This window comes from Callithrix jacchus, chromosome 1 (assembly GCF_049354715.1).
Source record: "Callithrix jacchus isolate 240 chromosome 1, calJac240_pri, whole genome shotgun sequence".
NCBI lineage: Eukaryota > Metazoa > Chordata > Mammalia > Primates > Cebidae > Callithrix > Callithrix jacchus.
In genome coordinates, this window is record NC_133502.1 from 153093682 (window position 1) to 153117782 (window position 24101).

Consider the following 24101-nt stretch of genomic DNA (forward strand, 5'->3'; position numbering starts at 1 on the left):
GGTTCCAAGACCACTGCAGAATTCTGTGAACTACACAGGACAGGTCATCTGAGGCCCCAGCCTGTTTTAGGCTAAAGAAATAACATCTAACAAACTAGCTCGTGGAAAGACACTCAGGATTACGAAACGTTTTCACACTCGGCAACTCCTCAAGTGCTCCTGCCCTCGTCCAAAGGACCAGCATGGTTTCCTAAGGTGTAAATTTCCAGCTCTACTGCAGAACCCTCCTGTGGCTGATTGTGGGAGCCACACCCTCTTCTTACATGGTGGTGGTCTTCCCCGCTCCATTGTGACCCAGGAAGGAGGTGATCTGGCCCTCATAAAAATTCAGCGCCAGGCCATCAACAGCCACCTTCATGCCATCTCGGTAGACTTTTACCAGGTTCTGAATGGACACGCCCAGCTTCAGGTGGGTGGGTTCCTCCTCCATGCAGACTGTGACAGGAGAGAAGACAGGAATGAACCCATGGAAAGCACTGAGGAGAGGAGTATGAGGACATAGGGCACTGTGCTTTTACTTTCAGAACTGCCTTCTCTCCATGGCTACCCTAGTTTCAGAGGCAAGCAGGAGGCTATAAACGTTTATTTGGGCACTGATATTGGTGATGGGAATACAATGATAAACCAGTATTCACAGTCTATTGGGGAAAAGGATTTGATAATTAAAAACAGGTTGCTGAAAGCTGTTTAAATAAATACATCTGGTCGGGAGTGGTGGCTCACCCTGTAATCTCAGTATTTTGGGAGGGAGAGGTGGGCAGATCATGAGGTCAGGAGATGTAGACCATCCTGGCTAACATGGTGGTACCCCATCTCTACTAAAAATACAAAAAAATTATCCAGGCTTGGTGGCACATGCCTGTAGTCCCAGCTACTTGGGGGGCTGAGGCAGGAGAATCACTTGAACCCAGGAGGCAGAGGTTGTAGTGAGCCGAGATTGCATCACTGCACTTCAGGCTGGGCAACAGAGGAGACTCTGTCTCAAAAAAAAAAAAAAAAAAAAATCAAAAACAAAAACAAAAACAAAAAAAGCCACACACCTAAAAATGTCATGGAACTGTGATATGTCCCTATCAGGGAATACTACTCAGCACTGAAGAGGAATGCACTGTTGACACACACAGCTAGGATAGATCTCAAGGGAATTCTGCTCAGAGAAAAAAGCCAAGATTGCAAGGATTCCTACTGCATGGTTCCATTTATGTAAAGTTCTGGAAATAATAAAACTGTAAAAATGAGGAAAGCGTTAGTGGTTGACAGGTGTCAGGAACTGAGGAAGAAGGAGGTGGCTGTGGATATTAAGGGGTAGCCTGAAGGAGCTTTGTGACAATGAGACATTTCTGCAGCTTGATTGAGCTAGTAATTACATGAATTCACACATGATAAAACTGCACAGAACTAAATACACACACATACAAATGAGTGCATATAAAGCTAGTGAAATCTGAAGAAGCTTTGTGACTTGTACCAATGTCAGTTTCATGGTTTTGATATTATTCTATAGTTACGTATGGTGCTACCATTGTGGGAAACGGTTTGGGTGAAGGGTTTAAGAAAATCCCCTCATGTAATTTTTATTATGTCTTATGGTTCTATGATTGTTTTAAAATAAAAAGATTTTCTTTCACGTGACAGGGAAGTTCAGGGCAGAGAGTGACTGACTACCTGAGATCCGAGGAGGGCTGCTCAGGGGAGGGAATCCTGAACTAGATCTTGAAGAGAAAGGAGGAGGTGAGAAGACAGGCAAGTTAGAGAGAAAGTTCTCCTGTGAGAACAAGCAGTACATACAAAGCAAACAGTACACACAAAGGCCTGTGTGGAAGAACATGACATATTCTAGCAACTGTGAGCATTTCTAAGTGACTGAAACAGGAGCTAGGTATAGAGAGGATGCAGGAGAAGATTAGGAACAGCAGGCAAGTGTGCTACGCTAGGGAGCATCACACTTTTACCACAGGCAATCAGGGGATGGGCACAGAAGAGACTGGCAGAAAAGGGACCTATTAAATACTTAGGAAGCCACTTGAAGCACAAAGAACCCAGACAGCGGAGCCTTTGATGAGCTGTGGATGTCTCTGCCTGCAGGATTACGGGTCTGGGTAATGAAGGGTGATGACATTGCAAAGTATAGGCTGAGCTCTGCGGTAGCCACTTGGTCTCAGCTCACACAGGCTCATATACAAGTCACTGTGACAAGGCACACAGCAAGGCTATAGTTCCACAGTCACATTTGTCTTTACCTCTTTCTTCTAGCTAGTTAGGAGAGCATGAAATGTGTATTTGGGAGGGGGCAAGTAAAGGTGTAGAGATCAAAAGATACTTTTCTAGAAGCCAAAGCAACAAAGAAAATGTCCCTCAGGGATCCAGACCATGAACTCCCCCAATAGGTCAACAGCACTGGACACAAATGGCATGGGAGGAGTCGGCAAGGGACAGTGCATGTGTTTTCTCTGCCCCTACAGTGGTTTCAGGGTCTTTTAGAAAGGCAGGAGACATTGCTTGCCCCAACAGTCAGCAGGGGCAGCAGCACTAGGTTCAAGGAAAAGCAGGCCGTCAGCAGCACTTACTTTCTGACATTCTCTTTGGGCTGGAACCAGGGTGGCTCTTCTCATCACTTTCCTCACCAAACCAGTAGGACTTGGTGCAAGGAAAATACCAGGGCCTGGGAATTCCATACTGGCCTAAAAGCAAAGCACAGGTATGAGCCAAGCTCAGTGCCATTCCAGTATTCTGAGCATTTCCCAACCAGGTCCATTTCCTCCCTGACACATGTTTTGGGGAAGGAACAGAGTAGAATGGATGTGGGGAAAGAGGGGGCTAACATTTGCTGAAAGCTGCTATGTACAATGTACATTCTGCACCTCTGTAAGTCCCTCCAACAACCCATGAGGCAGGTGCCATCCCCATTTTAGAGATGAGAAAACTGAGGGAATAAGGAGGCTGTCCAAGGTCCTTCAGCCAGTAAATTAAGGCCTCAAGAATCTGCATCCAGAATCTGTATGCTGCAAAATCGCATATTCAATGAATGAAGTTCAGGCAGAAGTAATAAATATTTCATGTATACCTCCTTAGGGGAGGATCAGAAGGTGAATCAAAAAGGGTTAAATCTTGCTGTCTCAGAATCTGATCTCATATGAAAGTTTGTCCAAGTCAGGTTCATCTTGGACTTGGTCAAGAAGTATTAAGAAAGAAGTATTAAAGAAAAATTGAACATGAATTTTTATTGAATGCTAAAATTAAATCATGGGCAGGCCTTAGAGCTAGTATATTTAATTATTAACAACCTGTACTCAGGAAACAGAACGACTTTTAGTTGTACCCTCTCCGGGGACATAGAAATACAGAATTGGGTGAGCATTGGGAGGATTCTCCTGGGCTTAGTGACCCAGAGTGACCGAACTGGATTCACCTCCATGTACCAACACTTAACAGTTGTGTGACCACAGCTGGTTACTTAATATCTTTGAGTCACAGTTCTGTCATTTGAAAACCGCTGGTTATTGAAATAACAACCTCAGAGTTAGCATTGTGAGAATTAAATGAAAGAATGTGTATAAAACAGTTTGCATGCTGCCTGGCACACAGTTTTCAAGAAACAAGTGCCAAACAAATAGTGACAATTGTACTTTCAGCATCAGCTGCCTGCCCCTGGATATCTGTTTGCCATCGATCTAAAGGCCAAGCCACTTCCCAGGGAGCCCCATGCTCTACAGAGATTCTAGCTCTTGGGAAATCAGCTAGAAGTCCTATTTTCCTAACAGATGCCCAAAGCAGTGTACCTGGAAAGACAGCCTCGATGTACCAAGTCATCACCCCATAGAGGAAGGTGTCAAAGAGCATCATGGAGACCGAAGTGGTGAGATTGAAGCCATCTCCCTCCACAGGACTCTCAAACAGGTTGTCCCACTGCACTCCAATGCCCTGCTCCTCAAAAAGGGCAAAGTACTCACAGCCAAACCCAAAAGCCACGGGAGACAGCAGGCTCTGTGAGAAACAGGCAAAGTCACTTATTCATTTCCTGGTCTCTCTCATCTTTCTATCTCTTCTAGTGTAAATTATACCTGGAGAAATTTGAATTTGCAAAATGGATCAATCGCAAGGTGCAGAAGTAGCATTTACCTACAGAGTCCCTTTAGGGAAATAGAGGGCTACCACGTAACATACAAAATGATTCCATTTGTAACCATTCAATATGAACAAACATTTCGGAAATGTATATAACAATAAAGTATAAAACTTTTAAAACTTTACGTTTCCAAAGATGCCCCAGGCCTCAGCAATGCTGTTCCCCCCACACACGTGTGCAAACCTACAGTCCTCTCAGGTTCCCTGCTCAGCCAAGGATGGCTCAGGATCAAAGGAGCCCGTCTGCGACTGCTGATACCTATGAAGCCCAGACTGAGGCATCAGGAACATCCTATGAGTGACTCTTAGCTTTCTTTCTTTTTTTTTTTGAGACGAAGTTTCGCTCTCTTGTTACCCAGGCTAGAGTGCAATGGCGCGATGTCGGCTCACTGCAACCTCCACCCCCTGGGTTCAGACAATTCTCCTGCCTCAGCCTCCTGAGTAGCTGGGATTACAGGCATGCGCCACCGTGCCCAGCTAATTTTTTGTATTTTTATAGAAACGGGGTTTCACCATGTTGACCAGGATGGTCTCGATCTCTTGACCTCGTGATCCACCCGCCTCGGCCTCCCAAAGTGCTGGGATTACAGGCTTGAGCCACCGCGCCCGGCCAGCTTTCTTTCTAAGTGACCTGGGGACATCTGACAACCTGCACTTGTAGGGGCTCACACACTATCCAATATTTCCCCCTGCTCTGTACAAGGGAAGGAAGTGTCCGAGTCAGGAAATTGTGGGAAGATGAGGCACCCGCTCTTCAGTCATGCTCAGTTCAGAAAATATTACTCAAGCAAAACACCAAACTAGACCCAAGGAATACAAAAGGGGCCATCTCTGACCTCAAGAGTTTTCAGTTCTGTTTGCAGCCTTGACTTTGTCACGAGCTTAACATGGCCAACAGAGCTGGAACTGGGAGATAAAGGGCAGAGATGGCACCTGTTGCCTGAAGCCATTCCTCAGTGCCATTTATCCCCAGCCCAGTTTAAGATGCAGTCTGGCTCTCTGAAAAATTCCATTCAATTCAATTCAACCAGGATTCACTCAGAAGACTAAAGGCAAACAATTTAATAAAACACAATCCTTGCCCTTAACCCTTAAAGAGCTTAGAATCTATAGAGCTAAGGTTCATGTCCCATTGGAAAGAGACTATCATCTTCTGTTCTTGACTTGCAGCTTTTATTCAAGAACTCCAAAGGGGAGGCCAAATGTGGCTGTAGAGCCACTGAAGAAGGGCCAGAGGCACTCACAGCAAAGATCTTGAGTGTGAAGCCCACGTAGTCCTGCCATGCCACGCAGAGGACGTAGGGCAGGTACAGTGTGAAGTAGATGATGCCCCCACAGGCTGCTGCCAGGTTGGCTCTGGAGAAGAGTGTGCTAATCAGGAAGCACTGCAGGATGGTCACCACAGCAAACACAGACAGGAAGACAAACACCACGCTGGGGTCACTGTAGGGCAGCAGGTTTCCTAACTGGGAAGGAAGAGACACATTAAATGTGCTGCCTCAACAATCCCAAGCACTCACTTGTATGATCTACAGAAAAAAGGCAGGTTTATTCCTACTCATCTTAGAGATAATGCAGAAGGGTAATGCTGTTCATCTTTCTGGTGAGAAAACTGATCATTATCATCCTAAAGAAGATAAGTGATTGGCTGGGAGCGGTTGCTCACACCTGTAATCCCACCACTTTGGGAGGCCAAGGCAGGCAATCACTTGAGGTTGGGAGTTCGAGACCAGACCAGCTTGACTAACATAGAGAAATCCCATCTCTACTATAAAGAACAAAATTAGCCACGAGTGGTGGTGCATGCCTGTAAACCCAGCTACTTGGGAGGCTGATGCAGGAGAATCGCTTGAACCCAGGAAGTGGAGGCTGCAGTGAGCCGAGATCATGCCATTGCTCTCCAACCTGGGCAGCAAGAGCAAAACTTCATCTCATAAAAAAAAAAAGATAAGTGATTTACCCAAGACTACACAGAAAAATAATGGCAGACTTATGAAGAGAAGAGAAGCCAAGGCTTTCTATGCCATCTCAGTGGGTGAGTTTGCTCTTTGTTTCTTCAATAGGTAATTTAACTGGTTTCTCCTTATATAAGGACTATGACTGGTGGCACCAAGGAAGAGCTGTGGGAGATAACGTCCCAAGAAAAACGGCCAGGCAACTTGACTTTCCCCCTTGATCACCATGGATTCTGCATTCGCAGAATCATCCAAACTCTCGTGTCTCAGGTGATGGGTACACGCCTGCAGGACCCACCAGCATGCAGTTGTCTCAGACCATGGGACCACCACCCCTGCCACTGACCTTGCCCTTGCAGTTAGATGTCAGAGCACGAGGAAAGGGTTGCTTTTAGCAAGTACTGTATCCCACTGTGGAACCTCAATAGAGTCCTTGACCTTCCTGAGCCTCATTTCCTTGTCTGTTAAGAGGGTTAGTGAAGATAGAGTAAGACAGCCCATGTCATGTGTTTAAATAAAGTGCTTGGCAATCAGTAGGAACTATTTGTAACAGACAATAGCTAGTATTAAACGTTAGTTCTTATCTCTTTGCACTCCCTCGGCTTCAAAAAACATTTATTTTTACCTGATGCATCTTTATATGAAACACTTGCAGAGAAAGGAAATTAGGATATAAATATTTTAATGTATGGTGCAGACACAAAACTGCACTGCGAAGATTGATTGAGAGGGCTAGGGTAGGTGGTATCAGGAGGGAGGCCTTGGGAGAGCACAAAGGGCTGATGTTTCAGCTCGATGAAGAACAACTCCAACAAGCAGCAGATTCTACAGTGACTCACGGGGTTGGCCCTGCATCCAGTTCAACTCCTCCCTCTGACCAATCCTGCATCTTCCATTATTACTTCCGCAGGTATTGAGCCCTCATAAACACCCATACATCAAACTCTATTTCAGCTTCTGCTTCCAGACAGTCTAACCTGCCACAATATACACCCTTCTGATTATTGTTCTTAGAAACTTGGGAAGAATCACCATCCAATATAACTAAGAAAATAAATAGCTCTCAGATGCTACCATGAACCACTGCCAACTAGACAGCATGGCACAGTGGAGTGTGTGCTTATCTGGAAAGCATGAACCCTGTACTCCAGTCCTGTTTATCTGATAACCAGCTGGGTTGACCCTGGGCAAGTCACTGCCCCTCTCTGGGCCTCACTTTCTCCAAACATAAATTGTCTAAATTGCAGGAAATGACAGGTATGACCCATTCTCTACCAGAGGCTTGGATGTTTTTCTTCTTCTCCTCCCTTACCCCGTGTCGAGCTATTTCGGAGTTCCCTGGCAGGGAAAAGCGGGTGAGGCTGCCTTACCTTCAGGATGACCACCAGCAGGCTAGCGCTCACAAGAAGAGGAACGAGGCTACTGATGAACCAGCTAAACCAGAGGATGCCGTTGTCCAGGCCCATGATCCGCATGGTCTCTTTCAGCCGCGCCTCCTTCTCATACACAATGCCCTTGATGATCACAGCCACTGAGTAAATCCAGGCCAGTGTCATGAAGAGGGGCATTGAGCGGCTCATCACCCGCAGAAAGCTGGAGGCCCCAAGGAAGGACATGGGGAGAAAGAAAGACACACATGAGACAGGTGATGGGCTAAGGCCCCTGGGCCTGCATGCTAGAGAGAGCACCCCATCTGGACTGCAGAAGGAAAGGCCCTCTGGACTCTGAAATGTAAATATCACCCAATGCTTCATGAGCAATGCAATGTAGAGGCAAAAACTAGGCTAACAAAATACTGCCAAACAAAATTTCTTTGGGGTCTTGCTTCAGTAACCCTAGTTAGGTAACTATGAGCCATACTTAATCTAAAGGTAGATTATTTTAAAGTACTAAAACCAAAACCAAAAAACCAACTCACTATCTCACAAAAGCTCAACATCTCCAAGGCCATCTCACTATTGACTTGCTTATCGTAACTCTTATCACAGCACAGACATACACTTCAGGCAGCTCTTATCAGGAATGTTTCAGATTCCAAACTAGAATAGAAAATGCAGATATGTAAAGTAAAAGGGACACAGATTTTTGAACCCTGAACTTGAGGTTCAGATCAAAGCTTTAGCATGCAGGCACATGCATGACAACAGGCAGCGGCTCTTAATGCCCCTGATCTCCCCTGCTTCCATCTTAAGACATCCTTTCTAGAGTAAACCTTGGCTTAGGGGGTCTTTGTAACAGTCTTCCTTTGAAAAATTCCAGCTAATTGTTTAGAAGGTAAAAAACAGGATAATTTCTAGTGACCTGGAAAAGCTATAGATAGCCATACAAGGAAACAGGCTATTCAATGCAAAAGAGAGCAAATACAAGGCGAAGAACCCTGCTCCTTCTGCATCCGGATCCCTACACACCCACACACATACATGCACACACACACACCACCACCACCTCCAAGAGAGAATAAGAGAATTTCCAGAATCTGGAAGAGACATTACATATTTTAGATGTTTGCAATAACTACCCCTCTGCCCATTGTCTTAGAAGAAATCATTATATCCAAAGGCATAGTTCCCACAATGAGAACTTGGCAGCTGAGTGACTCAGCACTGAAAGATTTTCTAAAAAGTCTAAGATGAAGAGGCTTTGTTCAGTTTTATTCAGTTTTGAAATGTGGTCTACCACCTAGGGAGAGGTGCACACATTTAGATAAAGTATGCTTTTACAATTTAGATGCTGCTTCTGTGGCTGGGGTTATATGTGAGTATGTGCTCACATGTGTTTGTCATGACGTATGTTAAGCTTGCAGATTGAGCAGATTTTGACCAAAAGGGTAGTGTAAAAAATTAAAGTGACAGGCTCATGCCTGTAATTCCAGCACCTTGGGAGCCTGAGGCAGGCGGATTGCCTGACCTCAGGAGTTCGAGGCAAGCATGGGCAACAAGGTGAAACCACGTCTCTACTAAAATACAAAAACTTAGCCGGGCATGGTAGCATGCACCTAGTCCCAGCTACTCTGGAGGCTGAGGCAGAATTTCTTGAACACGGGAGGCAGAGGTTGCAGTGAGCTGAGACTGCGCCGCTGCACTCCAGCCTGGGTGACAGAGAGAGATTCTGACTCCAAAAATTTTAAAGAGTGACAACCATGGATAAGAAAGAGGTTTACTAGTGTGTGCACATGTATGTATGCCTGTCATTGTGGCTGAAACTGTTGACAACTTACATCTGGCATCTTATTTCCAGATCACACACACACACACACACACACACACACACAGGCACCCACAAACACACACCATCTGGCACAATATAAATGGGTTAAATACAGTGGTTTGCAGGTAACTTACATGTCATCAACATAACAGGGATAGGGCATCTGCTGCACGTAGACACCAGTTTTCTTCTCAGTGCCGGTCAGCACCCTGATGATTCCTTGCTCCACCACATCCTGCAAGTAGGCGAAACCCCCCCAGATGTACCGCATATCCTCAAACGGGTCAGCTCGAGGACCAGGGTCCCAGTACCTAAAACCAAACCACAGATAATCAAGCATTCCTTTAGAACCATATAATAAAAATAATCCAATCACGAAAAACCCCGCTACCCTTACCAAGCCCCTGCTTCTGTTTTTGTCTCTCTCTCTCTTTTTTTTTTTTTCAGATGGAGTGTCGCTCTTGCTGCTCAGGCTGCAGTGCAATGATACCATCTCGGCTCACTGCAACCTCTGCCTCCCAGGTTCAAGTGATTCTCCTGCCTCAGCCTCCCGAGTAGCTGGGATTACAGGCTCCCACCACCATGCCTAGCTAATATTTTTATTTTTAGTAGAGACAGGGTTTCAACACGTTGGCCAGGCTAGCCTCAAACTCCTGATCTCAAGTGATCCATCCACCCACCTTAGCCTCCCAAAATACCAGGATTACAAGCATGAGCCACCGCACCTGGCTATTTTTGTGTTTTACTTTTAGTCTCAGTTGATATGTACACATATTCTTAAATAAATATAATCAGAATGAACACATTGCTTGTTGATTTCCTTTTTTTCCCCTCCACTGGCTGCCAAATGTTGCATCAATTTGGTCATACCAAAATTTGCCTAACCATTCCTTTTATTGGTCGTTTGCCCGTTTACACAGAAATGATTAACACCAGCACAGAAAACCAAAAGTCTATTTTTTTCTTTGTTTTTCCTTGTTGATTTAATTCCCTAGAATTAATTCCCTTGGGTGGAAATGCTAAATCAAAAGATACTGACACATTTTATAACCTTTGAAAAACCTTCTAGCAAGGAATGTATCAGTTTCACCAAAATCATGCCACCAAGTTGAGTTTTGTTGTTGCTATTGAAATTTCTACCAAATTCTTAGTTAAAATAAAGTACCTCTTGTCCTAATGGGCACTCTTGACCTCCCCCAAGACCAGGCTGGTGTGATGGGATTCCACTTACCCATCCTTGATTTTATTTGTCCTCTCCACATTGTCAATGTCCATTCGGATCTTGTACTTGACATGATGGGGCAGCTCAATGCTGCCTGGAGTAATTCCAGTGAACACAATGCCAGCCCAGAACTTCCTCTCATCCAGCAGCTCCATGGACTTGTTGATGAGCCGGACCTCTGTTGCTATGGGTTCCAGCTTGTTCAGGTTGACACACTGACAGAAGAACAGCCTATGTGAGAACATTTGGCAGCCAGGACAATAAGCAGTGACTGAGACAAATCCTAGCCTCAGAGGCAAGTGCTACTACATGATTGCTCATCCTCACTCTCTAATCCTCTCTAATGCCATTTCCAATCTTCAACCAAGAATGGAGGATTTGGGTTTTTCACTGTAATTTAAGAGAAATTCTGAGAGAAATTTAGGGATATGTTATTTATTGATTTCGTGGCAGAAAAGAGGTTAAACAAACAATGATCTTATTGTACTTTTCTGTTTTCTTAGTAATTCTGGGTCACAGCAACTAACCAAACCAATCAAACAGAACAAAAAACATTTTACTCATTCCTACTGATATATTTTTAATATTAAATTTTAAAAATGTAATTGGTCCTGAATTAGATTTCAGATAAGTTTCACAAGTAATGCCTTTTTAAGGGAATGTTTTGCTGCCATTAGTCACTGAGATAGGAAAACATTGAAGAAAACGGGTAGAAATATTCTCTTGAACCTATATAGAATAAAGCTAGAGTTAATTTACTAAAGCTAGAGTTTATTTACTCATTCGACCATTCAACTAATGTTTATTGAGTGCCTTTTGTTACCAAATCCTTTGTTAGGCTTGAGGGATACTTTTGTAAATGAGACTATGCATTACTTCTAAACTTGCCTCCTGCCTGAACTTTATTGTAAGGTCTTACAGAAAGAAGCCATAAGTTCTTTCTAAATGATCCAAGCAACACAGTCGTACCTCCATGAAGCGAGATATGGTCCGGATTGCCTGGTTAGTCTCGTTGAAAGCTTCTCTCCAGGTGTACACAGAACCATTACTGGACTGGACATCCTCTGGGTGCTTGGCCAAAAATGCCACAATGTCTTGGGCTGTCCAGTCTAAGCCATCCAACTGCTGTTCCCAAAAGTGGTCATTGCCCCGGCTGTCCAACAGCATCTGCCATTCCAAAGAGAAAGTATTAATAGTGAACACCAACTAAATCTGGATGTGCATTATGTAATTTACAAAACCCTTGTTTATATACTGCCATCATTTTAACCTCACAGACAACTGTGAGGTTGATGACAGTGTGCCTGTTTTATACGTGAGAAGACTGAGGCTGAAGAAAAAAGAATATGATTTTAACCAGGGCTTTGTTGTACTATTATTAGACATGGTGCTGGGACTCAAAGTCAGACTGGTCTGAATTCAGAGTCCACCTGCTTTCCACTGTACCACACATCTCATTTAACAGTATTAACTACAGTAACAACCACAATAATAGGTCCTCTCTCTAGTTCCTATGTTGAGAAATACATATGATTTACCTCACACAACTCCATGAAGAGGGTACTTTTATTTTTTTGCCTTATGTTGTTGTTGTTTTGAGACAGTGTCTCGCTCTGTTGCCCAGGCTGGAGTGCAGTGGTGGAATCACAGCTCACCGCAGCCTCGACCTCCCAACCGCAAGCAATCCTCCCATCTCAGCCTACAAAGTAGCTAAGACTACAAGTGTGCACCACCAAACCTGGCTAATTTCTAAATTTTTCATAAAGACATAGTCTCGCCCTGTTGCCTGGGCTGGTCTTGAATACCTGGGGTCAAGTCAGCCTCCCAAACTGCTGGGATTAGAGACACAAACCACCAGACTGATGAGTAACCTTTTAATATTTCCCATTTTACAGATGAGAAAACTGAAGTTCAGAGAGGTTAAGTCGCTAAGATTAGGTCACACAGCTATTAAGTAACAAGGCCAGAATGAAAGCAGAGACCCTCTGTTTCTAGTGCACCTCCCCACTGCGTTCTATCACCTTCCTCTTTTGAGACGTAGTCTGTTGATCACACATAAAAACCCTAACCCCAGACTGAATTCTTTCTTACTGCTTAGTGGGGGGAAACAATGCTGCTTGTTAAACCAACTTACAATCTTTTCCAATTGCAGGACATAGAGGTCATGGTGCAAAGGAGGCCTATTTCCATTTCTCGTTCCCTTGCCGGTTAGTTCCTCACATGGGTCAACGTGAAAGGGAAGAACAGATCAACCTGCTGCTCAATCAGCAGATCCAGAGGAGCCGAGGCAGAGGCCTGCACAGATGTGCTGCCAGAAAAGCGGCAGCTGCAAACTCAGCAAAAGGAGACACGTTTGCAACTCCTGTCATAGCCTCGAGAGAGAAGATGAAACCCTGGCTCTACCCAACTGGAGTCTCCAAGGGTTTGAAAACTGCCGCTTTTAAAAAAAATCAGTCTTATTTTCACTAACATTATAAGCTTTTTCCCCCTTGTGGCTTGGTATTTATTATTTTAATGGGAGCATAATGATTTTATAGAGTATATGTAATTTCATTAATTATTCCTACAGTGCTGAACATCTAATCTATTTCCAGTTTCTCACAATAACAATTAATATAGCAATAACATTTTCTCTCATCTGGTGACTTCTTTAAAATTATTTCAGTAGACAACATCCCTGGGGGTGGGTGGAATGGAGGTACACAGGATCGCACATTTTTAAATGGTTCTTGAAATTTTCATTCCAAATTGCTTTCCTATGGACAATAGCAATTTATACCATCAACAGGAAGGTATGTATTTTTGTTGACGTAACAGATATAAAATAATAACTTATTAAAGTTCACAGAGGCCAGGGTTAGTGATTCTGAAGCCAATTTATTTGGAACAAGCAAAAGTAGAATGAACAGATGCAGCCTTTGGGGTTAAGTCGGCCCTTCCCAATATGGCTTCTGAACAACATGGCCAAAAGGAACAGCAAGACGAGAAAAACCTGCCAGTTGAGACTGCCGAGCACATGGCCCCTCTGGGGTGCTTGCAAGGGGCAGGAGACCTAAGACCGCCCTTGGGAGTGGAGGCAGAGAGGAAACAGAGCCCTAGGATGAGGGGCTAAAAGCAGCTCAGAAAACAGAGCAAATCAGTATCAGAAGGTTCCATGACTTGCCTGAGAGAGGTGCCCTGGGACAGATGGGGTGAAACAACAGGTGTAGACAGTTCCAGAGACAGCAGAAAGATGGCAGAGCTACCCTAGCAGAAGCAGAAGCCTCAGCCACCACCTCGTGTAGGAGATGCCAGGCCCTAGGAGGTGACATGCTCATGTTTGTGGAATTAAACAAATACTCTTTAAGAGAGGAAAGAAAGGCCGGGAGTGGTAGCTCATGCCTGTAATCCCAGCACTTTGGGAGCCCAAGGAGGGCAGATCACCTGAGGTCAGGAGTTCAAGACCAGCCCAGCCAACATGGAGAAACCACATCTCCACTAAAAATACAAAAATTAGCTGGGCACGGTGACACGTGCCTATAATCCCAGCTTACTCTGGAGGCTGAGACAGAAGAATCGCTTGAACCCGGGAGGCAGAGGCTGTGGTGAGCCAAGAGCATACCACTGCATTTCAGCCTGAGCAACAGAGCAAGATTCTTAAAAAAAAGAGAGAGAGAAAAGAAAGCAGTTGGAGGAGGTTCCCTTTTCTTCCACCCACAGGCTGACGACTCCCTCATCCATGTCCAGCCCAACCACCCTTCTCCACTGCAGACCCCGGTAGCCACTGACCTACTGGACATCCCTACCATCCACCCCGCCAGAAAGCAAGACTCGCTTTGATGCCCCTCTCTTTGACTGCTCCACAACCAAGTAGTCACCAGGCCTCACTTCTTGCTTTATGCCTTGGCCACATGGATAACCTCTTCCCTGGTCTATGCCTTCATTCTTCCCTCATCCCTCTTCAATTCATCCACCCCATCAGAGTAATGCATCTATATCTCCCCTTGCCTGGTCCCCTAGAACTTAAATTAAAGGTCCTCAGCTTGACACACAAGTCCCTCCAAGGCATGCCCATGTCTTTCTCTCCAGCCACAGCTCCCTCCTTTCCAAGCGTACACACTGGATGTTCCCAACTAGATTCCTCACGAATGCCACTGCCATGTTAACAAGGTCTTGTCCTCTAAGAACTGGGAGCTTATGAACAGTTGGAGCATCTAAGACAAACTCTCAATTTCAGACTAGGGAAGCATCTATTTGCCCACAAATAAAAACTCATTGAGTCATTTTACAGGGCCTCCTATCATCCTCTGAGAGCCAGGCAAAGAGAAAAAGTCCAATTAGTAGAAATACGGATTCCAAGGAGAGGACCAGAAAGAAAAGGCCTGAAACCACACTTAGGTCTATAACACTCTCCTTTAGAGGAGAGCCCCACACTTGAATGGCATGAGCTATTATTATTAGTCCATTTGAATCCATACAAATCACTGTTATGCTTTACTCAGTATAAAGTCTTTTGTTTTTAAAGGGACTTCCTCAGTAACCTGCATCCCAGGGGATCAGGGAATAGTCCTAAACTTTGGAAGTGTTCCCTCCATGTAGACGCAGCCTCTAAAACCCAGCCACCCTTAAAGTCAAAAAGGTTCAAAACCAGAAACCTGAAAAAATCCTCCCCTGCTTCTTAAGGGGAGCAGAGACAAAAGGAAGAGGCCTCCCTCACCATGGAAATAGGAAATAGTCTAATGATTCTCTGACTCAGCCCAAGGCAGGGAAGATGTGATTAAATAGCACTCGGGCTCAGGCAAAGGAGACATTCTGTTCTTGCTCAGCCTGCTCCACATTTGAATCCAATTGTCTCTAGAGCACTTACTCCTTTCAAGTGGCTCAGAAGCATTAAGTGCATTTCCCTTTCACAGAGTAACAGCAGCTCGTCACTCATACAGTGCCCTAAGAATTAGTATCTCATGCCACTCTGCATGGAACATGATGCTTTTGCTCCCACACCTCTTTCTGAAACCTACTAAGACATAGGGAGGCTAAAGAAGATGCTGTGGCTGGCTGAGAGGCAGCAGCCAAAAATGAAAACAGGTCCTGCAGTTATCCAACTCTACTTCCAAACACCAGCTCTAAGTTTTGCACAAAACTGCTATTTTAACCATCAGAGGCACAGATGCTGACATGCACAGTGTTATCTTTGCACCGTGGCCTGTACTTCTGGAGAACTGGTGTCCTGTGGCTTTAACTATGCTCACTACGTCCCAACTAGATAAACTGAAAGACTTCTCACCTCTGTCACATCTGGGAAAGTGACCAGAAACTTACCTCTCCAGTATCAAGCAGGTACTGAGGAAGGAGACCCAGGCATCTGGAATCACCTCCCCCTTGACCTCCACACTGCATTTCAATAGAAGAAAAAGCTGGCCTACTGGCGGTGCCTCTTCAATCACCTTCCTATAAGATAGCAGGCTTGGTATGGGGGAATCTCTCCAGAAGACATTGTTTTTACTTAAAGCAGATCAAATCCCCATCCCACTCCTCCATCTGGAGACCAGAACCCTTTCATATGTGATTTTGAAAGCTGTAAACCCAAGACCCTTTCATATGTAATCCCTAAAACTGTAAACCTAAGACCTTTTCATATGTGATTTTAAAGCTGTAAGCCCAAGACCCTTTCACGTGTAATTCTAAGGCTGTAAACCTGAGATCCATTCACGTGTAATATCTAGAGTGTAAGCCTATATAAAGGCAGAGCTTCTCTTTGTTAGGGGAGCTTGGCCGTTTTGACAAAACATAAAGCCTTGCTCCCAGGCCGTAATAATAAAACCCCTTCATTTCTAGTTCCGTGTCCGAGAGGTCTGTTTCTCGCAGCCACTCCTGCTTCATTTGGTTCCCTGACCAGGAAATGAGTTCTGGTTGGCAGACGGCAGGAGAAGCCTCTCAGGCGGTTTGCCTAGCCCTTTGGAGAATCCCTGCGGGGAGCTCCGGCCACTGGGGCAACACAGTTCCTGAGAGTGCTCCCGGGCAGGTATTTGCCCAGTGGAAAGCCTCGCCAGAGGGGAGCAGGAAAGGCCCTGCAGTGTGGATCCACCCAGTGGCTGAACACCAAGAAGGAACTAGTACTTGGAACGTCCCAACAACAGAAACATGGTAGGATTGGTCCCGGGAAACTTGCCCACCTCCTTTAGTTGGAAGCATGGCCTGATCACCCACGGGTGTCAGAGTTGGCACTTTTGAACTTGGCTCTCTCTCTCTCCCTCCTTTTTGTAACTAAACTTGGAAGCTTTTGCTTATGGTGTCGATTTGGGTGGAGGGAAGAGAGCAATTGTGTGTGTGTGTGTGTGTGTGTGTGTGTGTGTGTGTGTGTGTGTGTAGGGGTCCAACTGGACTCATTAGCTGTGAAATGTGGAAATATCAGGCCCATTAGAAAGGGCCTCATATTTCAAGCAATTTGTAGGACTAGTTGGAATTAGAGATGGCAATATAAGGCTGAGTGGAGGGGCCTTTGCCATCTAGGAGTTGTAAAAAGATCGACGAGAATGTAAATCAGAGAGTGTGTACTGCATCTCACTGCGCAGGAACTGCAGTGGGTGGAGTAACACACTCTTAACAGTGGGTATTGTTTTTTTGGCGCATAGGCATGGGTCACACTCATAGCAAAACCACGCCTTTAGAGACCGTGCTGAAAAATTTCAAGAAGGGATTTAGTGGAAATTATACAGTAGCTATGACACCAGAGAAATTAAGGACTTTACGTGAGGTAGATTGGCCAGCATTTGGGGTAGGTTAGCCCCCAGAGGGGGCCCTCGACAGGTCTCTTGTCTCCAAAGTAAGGCATGAGGTTATATGCAGCGAGCTAGAACATCTTGATCAATTTCCGTACATAGACTCGTGGTTGCAGTTAGTTTTGAACCCTCCAAAGTGGTTAAGAGGACAGGCAGTGACTGTTTTAGTGGTCAAGGGACAGACTGATAGAAAAAAATCCCCCCTCACCAAGAGACGCAGACTCCCAACGTCTGGCACCTGGATGGGGCAGAGTCAGTGGCAGAGACACGGACCCCAAGGTTCTGGCAGACCCAGCGGCAGAAGAGTTTTTGATTCCAAGAAGCCACAGGCTCTCATTGACCTACTGCAAATGATTATTCAGACTCATAACTCCACTCCTGCTGACTCCCACCAGCTGCTTATGTATCTTTTTAACATGGATGAGAGGCTGGGTGAAGTGTTTCGCATGTATACTCCTTTTGATCCTGAAAGCCCTGAAAACCAACGCATGATAAATATGGCATTAGTCAGTCAGCGGGCAGAAGACATTAGACAAAAATTGCAGAAACAGGCAGGATTTGCGGTCATGAATACCTCACAGTTACTGGAGATAGCTAACCACGTGTTTGTGAACCGAGAAGCAGTGAGCCGTAAAGAAAGTAGTAGAGATAACCAGCGTCAGGCTCAAAGAAATGCCGACTTGATAGCTGCTGCTATTAGAGGAGCACCCCCAAGAGTGTGGGAAAAGGGGGATTCCTGGAAAGCCCTGCAGTCTGCCCACCCGCACCTGCAATGCGATCAGTGCGCTTACTGCAGAGAAGTGGGGCACTGGAAGGACAGGTGTCCCCAGCTAACAGGAAAACAGGAAGACCCTAAGTGCAAGACTTCAGACAAAAGTGAAGGAACTCCGTTCAGTCTAATGGAAGAGCCACTGGACTAAAGGAGGAGGGGCCGGGTTCATACGACCCCTAAGAGCCCATGGTCTAGACGACAGCCCTGTAAACCCCCCCACCCCCCACTGAAGGAAACAAAACCAATATTGTTAGAGCTACTAAGGTGTTACAAAAACAGACTTTCTTGTACTTGCTGGACTGCCCCTACCCCCTTTCTCCAGCAAAACTTGTGCAAATTAAGGGCTAAAAGTATCCCATTCAATAATGAGGACTCCCTGCAGTTAAGACTGCCTCAGGCAGGGGTTATCCAGGCTCTCACTGTCCCTCAGGAAGGAGGGTGGAGACCTTCCCTAACCAGGGACTGAAGACTGGTATTTCTGCCCAGGCCCGTGAAGGGCTTGCATTTGGTCAATCAGACCACAGTGACTTTGCACCCACTTGCACCTGACTTGTGCACGCAGTTGGAATTATTGCCAGCAGAGAATAGTTGGTTCACTTGATTGGATTTAAAGAATACTTCTTTAGCATTGGACTGGCCTCCGAGGGTCAAAAACTATTTGCATTTCAATGGGAAAAATCTAGAAACAGGTGTGACCACCTAGTATACCTGGACCCGGCTTCCCAGGGCTCAGAAACACTCTCACCATCCTTGGGGAGGCACTAGCCCGTGACCACCCCCCACAAGTTTCTTGCTAAGGACTTAGGCTGCATGCTGCCCCTATATGCTGATGACCTTTTATTGGGACACCGCACAGCAGTTGGGTGTGCAAAAGGAACAGATGCCTTATTTTGGCACCTGGAGGACTGTGGGCATAAAGTGTTTAAAAAGAAAGCCCAGATTTGCCAACAGCAAGTGCGATATCTGGGATTCACTGTCTGGAAAGGAAAACACAGCCTAGGAGCAAAGAGGAAGCAAGTCATTTGCAACCTGCCAGAACCTGAGACTAGAAGGCAGGTGAGGGAGTTCCTGGGAGCTGCGGGTTTTGTGAATTGTGGATTCCAAACTTTGCAGTACTAGCAAAACCCTTAGACAAAGTGACAAAGCCAGGAGGGGAGAAGACAAGAAACCCTTTGGATGGGGCAGAAACTAAAAGTGAAACCTTTGTCAGCCCTGGCTTTAGGGCTATCCAATTTAACAAAGCCTCTCATGCTGTATGTGTCAGAAATAATAATAACAATAATAATAATAATAAAAAAAGGAATGGCAATTGAAGTTCTAGCATCAACTCCGGGAAGAATTTAAATATCAAAACACCCCACACAGTAGTGACTCTAATGAATACCAAAGGACACCATTGGTTAACAAATACTAGGCCTGCCAAATACCTGAGGCTGCTAAAGTGAAAATCACATCACCATTGGGTTCTGTGCAATACCATAAACTCTGCCACTTTGCTCCTGGTGCCTGGAAGCCCATGAAATAACCTGTGTGCTGCTTCGAGATCTCATCCCTAGGTTTGGACTGCCACTGCACACTGGATCAGGCAACAGACCAGCATTTGTGGCGAATTTGGCCCAAAAGACAGCAATGGCCTTTGGGTATTACTTTGGAAACTTCACACTGCCTATTGCCCTCAGAGTTCGGGAAAAGTGAAAAGAATGAACTGGACCATCAAAAACAGCTTAGGGAAAGTGTGTCAGGAAACAGGATCAAAGTGGGTGCAGGCACTTCCCTTAGTGTTATTCAAAATTAGATGCACCCCCTCTATGAGGACAGCATATTCCCCCTATGAAGTTTTAAATATAGGTCCCCTCCTATACTCTGGGAACTCCCCGGGAGTGGGGAAAGATTGAGTTAGGATGCCAGTTACCAGCTCTAGGGAGAATTACTCAGGATATTTCAACCTGGATAAATGAAAGATGTCCTGCACGCCTATTCTCCCCAGTTCACCCTTTCTCACCAGGTGATCATGTGTGGATAAAGGACTAGAATGCAGCCCCTCTAAAGCCACGGTGGAAAGGACCCCAGACCATGATCCTGACCACTCCTACAGCCGTAAAGGTAAACGGAATCCCAGCCTGGGTCCACCACAGCTCTGTGAAAACCAGCAGCAGCTGAAACTTGGGAAGCTACACCAGACCCAGACAACAATGGCAGAATCACCTTAAGAAGGACAACAAGCCCTGCTCCAGCCACATCCTGGAAGCTGGCTGGTCCACGCACAGCTGAAGCATGAGGAAATTCATCGTGGGACTTGTTCTTCTTCTTTTTTTTTTTTTTTTTTATTTGAGACGGAGTTTCGCTCTTGTTACCCAGGCTGGAGTGCAATGGCGCGATCTTGACTCACTGCAACCTCCACCTCCTGGGTTCAGGCAATTCTCCTGCCTCAGCCTCCTGAGCAGCTGGGATTACAGGCACACACCACCATGCCCAGCTAATATTTTGTATTTTTAGTAGAGACGGGGTTTTACCATGTTGACAAGGATGGTCTCAATCTCTTGACCTCGTGATCCACCCACCTCGGCCTCCCAAAGTGCTGGGATTACAGGCTTGAGCCACTGCGCCCGGCCCAGGACTTGTTCTTCTTAATATTTGGACTTGTACAGTAGGAACACTAACTAATTTTGAAGGATGCTTTCAGGGTGTACACCAGGTTACTCAGGTAGGACAGAAAGTTACTGCCATTATTCTGTTCTACAGTTACTATGAATGCACATGGACACAGAAGGGAACCTGTTTATATAATGGTACTCGGTATAAGGTGTGTAGTCCAGGGGATGGACAGCCCAATGTATGCTACGACCCATCACAGCCCCCTACACATACGACTTTTGAAATTAGACTCCTACCAGGGCAATGGAATAACCCTACTAAATTAATAGCTAAAACAGAGGAGAATGGAAGCCCAAAACAGGTTACACTAAGGTTTGATGCCTGTGCAGCCATCAGTGCCTATCATTCCAGCTGCGGGGGCTGTGGGTCCCCTCAGATGGGAACAAAGTTAGGCAAAAGAGCATAAGTATATCTGCCAGAGAACCTATTGATGCAGTAATTGCATTTTTGGGCCATGCGTCATCTGGGCCACTTGGAAAAATAATACAAATAATCCCGTTTGTCTTGTAAAAGGGAGAGACACCATTCCAGGGAGTAATGTCTCTTGTGTTTCAGGACATTGTTACCCAGTAGAATAAATAATCACAAACCCCCAAGACCCTAAATGGGGAAAAGGGGAGAGTGCAATGCTAGAAACTGATAGGAAAGGGCTTGACCCTGGAGTCACTATCCAGATTCAGGGAAAAATCCAAAAACACTCAGCCCGGCCAGTGTACCAGCACTTTTATGGTATATTAAATAAGCCAGTGCCAGAACTTCTGAAAAAGACAATGATCTTGTTCCTCCAATTTGCTGAAAATGTGGCCCATTCCCTCAATGTCACTTCTTGCTATGTATGTGGAGGGACGACTATGGGTGACAGGTGGCCATGGGAAGCCTATGAGTTATTACCCTCTGACCCTGTCCCTGACCTGACCTCAGTTCAAAGGGTTCAAACCAACAGTTTCTGGGTTTTAAAGGTTTCAATTATTGGACAATATTGTTTGGCCAGAGAAGGAACAGACTTCACTGTTCCAGTTGGAAAGCTTAGCTGCTTCAGGCAGTGACTGTATAAGGGGCACTGTAACCTGGTGGAGCTCAAACTACACAGAAAAGAACTGCCTCATAGAATTTCCAAAATTATAGGATGCTTGGAATCACCCTGGGTCCTGCAGAGACTGGACAGCCCCTCCTGGGTTGTACTGGATATGTGGACATAGAGCATACGTACAGCTGCCTGAAAGATGGACAGGTAGCTGTGTCATAGGCATCATCAAGCCTTCTTTTTTCCTATTATCTGTTAAGACAGGTGAGCTGTTAGGACATCCAGTCTACTCTGCCCAAAGAAAAGAAGTCTGAAAATAGGTAAATGGGAAAATAATAAGTGGCCACCGGAAAGATTTACTGAGTACTATAGGCCAGTCACAGGGACAGAGAATGGCTCATGGGGACACCAGACTCCTATCTATATGCTAAATCAGATCATCCAGTTGCAGGCTGCCTTGGAAATACTTGTTAATGAAACGGACAAAGCTCTGACCATTTTGGCCAGGCAAAAAACTCAAATGAGAAATGCCATTTATCAGAACCAGTTGGCCTTAGATGATTTGCTGGCAGCTGAAGGAGGAGTCTGTAAAAAATTCAAACTAACCAACTGCTGCCTGCACAGAAGCGACCAGGGTCAAGCAGTTATGAATATGACCAAAGGAGCACACGTGCCTGTGCAGGTACGGCAGAAATTCAACCCTGAGCTCTTGTTTAAAGGCTGGTCCTCAGCCTGGGGAGGATTAACAACCCTCGTCATAAGTGTGATGACAATAGCAGGTGTTTGTTTACTGCTCCCTTTTTTACTCCCCTTGTTCCTTCAGATGATTAGGGGATTCATCACTACTGTAGTTAGCCAAAAAATGACATCACAAGTATATTATATGAATCATTATCCATCAGTCGCTTCAAAGCATCTGGGAAATGAAAACGAGAGTGAGACCTCTCCCTAATACTACAGAGTGGTGAGGGTCTCAAAGCCGGGGTGAGGGAGGAGACCCAGGCATCTGGGATCACCTCCCCCTTGGCCTCCATACTTATTTCAATAGAAGAAATGGCTGGCTGACTGGCGGCACCTCTTCAATCACCCTCCTATAAGATAGCAAGCGTGGTAAGGGGGCGTCTCTCTAGAAGACATTGTTTTTACTCAAACAAAATCAAAGCTCCACCCCACTCCTCCATCTGGAGACCAGAACCGTTTCATATGTGATTTCTAAAGGTATAAGCCCAAGACTCTTTCACATGTAATTCCTAAAACTGTAAACCCGAGACCCTTTCATATGCGATTTCTAAAGCTGTAAGCCCAAGACCCTTTCACGTGTAATTTCTAAGGCTGTAAACCTAAGATCCTTTCATGTGTAATATCTAGAGTGTAAGCCTATATAAAGGCAGAGCTTCTCTTTGCTAGCGGAGCTTGGCCATTTGGACAAAACACAAAGCCTTGCTCCTGGGCCGTAATAATAAAACCCCTTCCTTTCTAGTTCGGTGTCTGAGAGGTCTGTTTCTCACGGCTGCTCCTGCTTCAGTACATGGTCATGGGAGGGACACTCACCCGGACAAGGTCCATTTCTTGGCTGTTCTCCATGAAGGTCCAGATCTTGGGGCTGAGTTCTTCCCACATGCCTTCCAGATCGTGGAATACAGCCAGTTCCTGGAAGGTCTTGTTCACCTGGAGTCAGGTGGGGAACCGCAGAAAGAGGAGGAAAGGCAGACACAATAAGCACTTCAGCTCCTCCATGAAAAGATACCCCATCACAGCAGCCCTGTGCCAGTTCTCCCCATCCCCAGGAAATGCCTGCTGGTAACTATGATTCTATCCCCAGGACCACGGAGCTGGCCCTTATCACTCAACTCTGGTCTGCATCAGACTAGAGATTTTCACTCTGGGAATTCCATAAGAGCCCCGAGTATACCTAGCACACACCACTGAAGCTACCTTGAGTTTTTTGCCCCCAGTTCTGGGAAGATTCTGGGGAGGGAGTCTTGGGCTGGGGGCAGCTTACCTCAGCCATAACCTGCCTCGTGGCTGGAGTGTCAGGTGTATACAGGATCTTCCCTACAAGCAGAGGCTTCAGAGCTTTCCAAATAATGCGGGAAAGAGGACTAGACTCCAAATTCTTCATCAAATCATTGCAGTAAGGAGCTACAAAGAAGAGGGGAGACAAACATTCACATGCATGGTCATATACTGATAGAAATTTACAAGGGCTTTGGAGCCAGGCAGTTCTGAGTTCAAATCCCAGCTCTGCCATAATAGTCATGTAGTAAGTAACTTATCTGAGTCTCAGTTGGCTCCTCTGTAAAAGTAAAATTCATAACATCTATTTGGCAGAGATGTGGAGAATATTATCTCAGATTAGCTGAGATGTTATCTATAAAGCCTC

The 24101-nt window shown here is 45.5% G+C and overlaps 1 protein-coding gene across 3 annotated transcripts in view; it reads right to left on the minus strand.

The window, feature by feature from the left end:
- Positions 1–24101, minus strand: part of ABCA1 (ATP binding cassette subfamily A member 1) — a 156146-nt gene that overhangs the window by 40048 nt on the left and 91997 nt on the right. For all 3 annotated transcript variants that reach the window (XR_013535675.1, XM_035253552.3, XM_035253568.3), the window contains exons 10-19: positions 23721–23860; positions 23270–23386; positions 11479–11676; positions 10519–10724; positions 9422–9598; positions 7451–7673; positions 5370–5591; positions 3780–3984; positions 2568–2681; positions 264–435 (exon numbers count right to left, since the gene is read on the minus strand). Coding sequence is in view for 2 of the 3 variants with exons in the window: in XM_035253552.3 (XP_035109443.3) it covers positions 264–435; positions 2568–2681; positions 3780–3984; positions 5370–5591; positions 7451–7673; positions 9422–9598; positions 10519–10724; positions 11479–11676; positions 23270–23386; positions 23721–23860 (1774 nt within the window). In the remaining variant the exon portion in view is untranslated. The remainder of the gene's footprint in view (positions 1–263; positions 436–2567; positions 2682–3779; positions 3985–5369; positions 5592–7450; positions 7674–9421; positions 9599–10518; positions 10725–11478; positions 11677–23269; positions 23387–23720; positions 23861–24101) is intronic.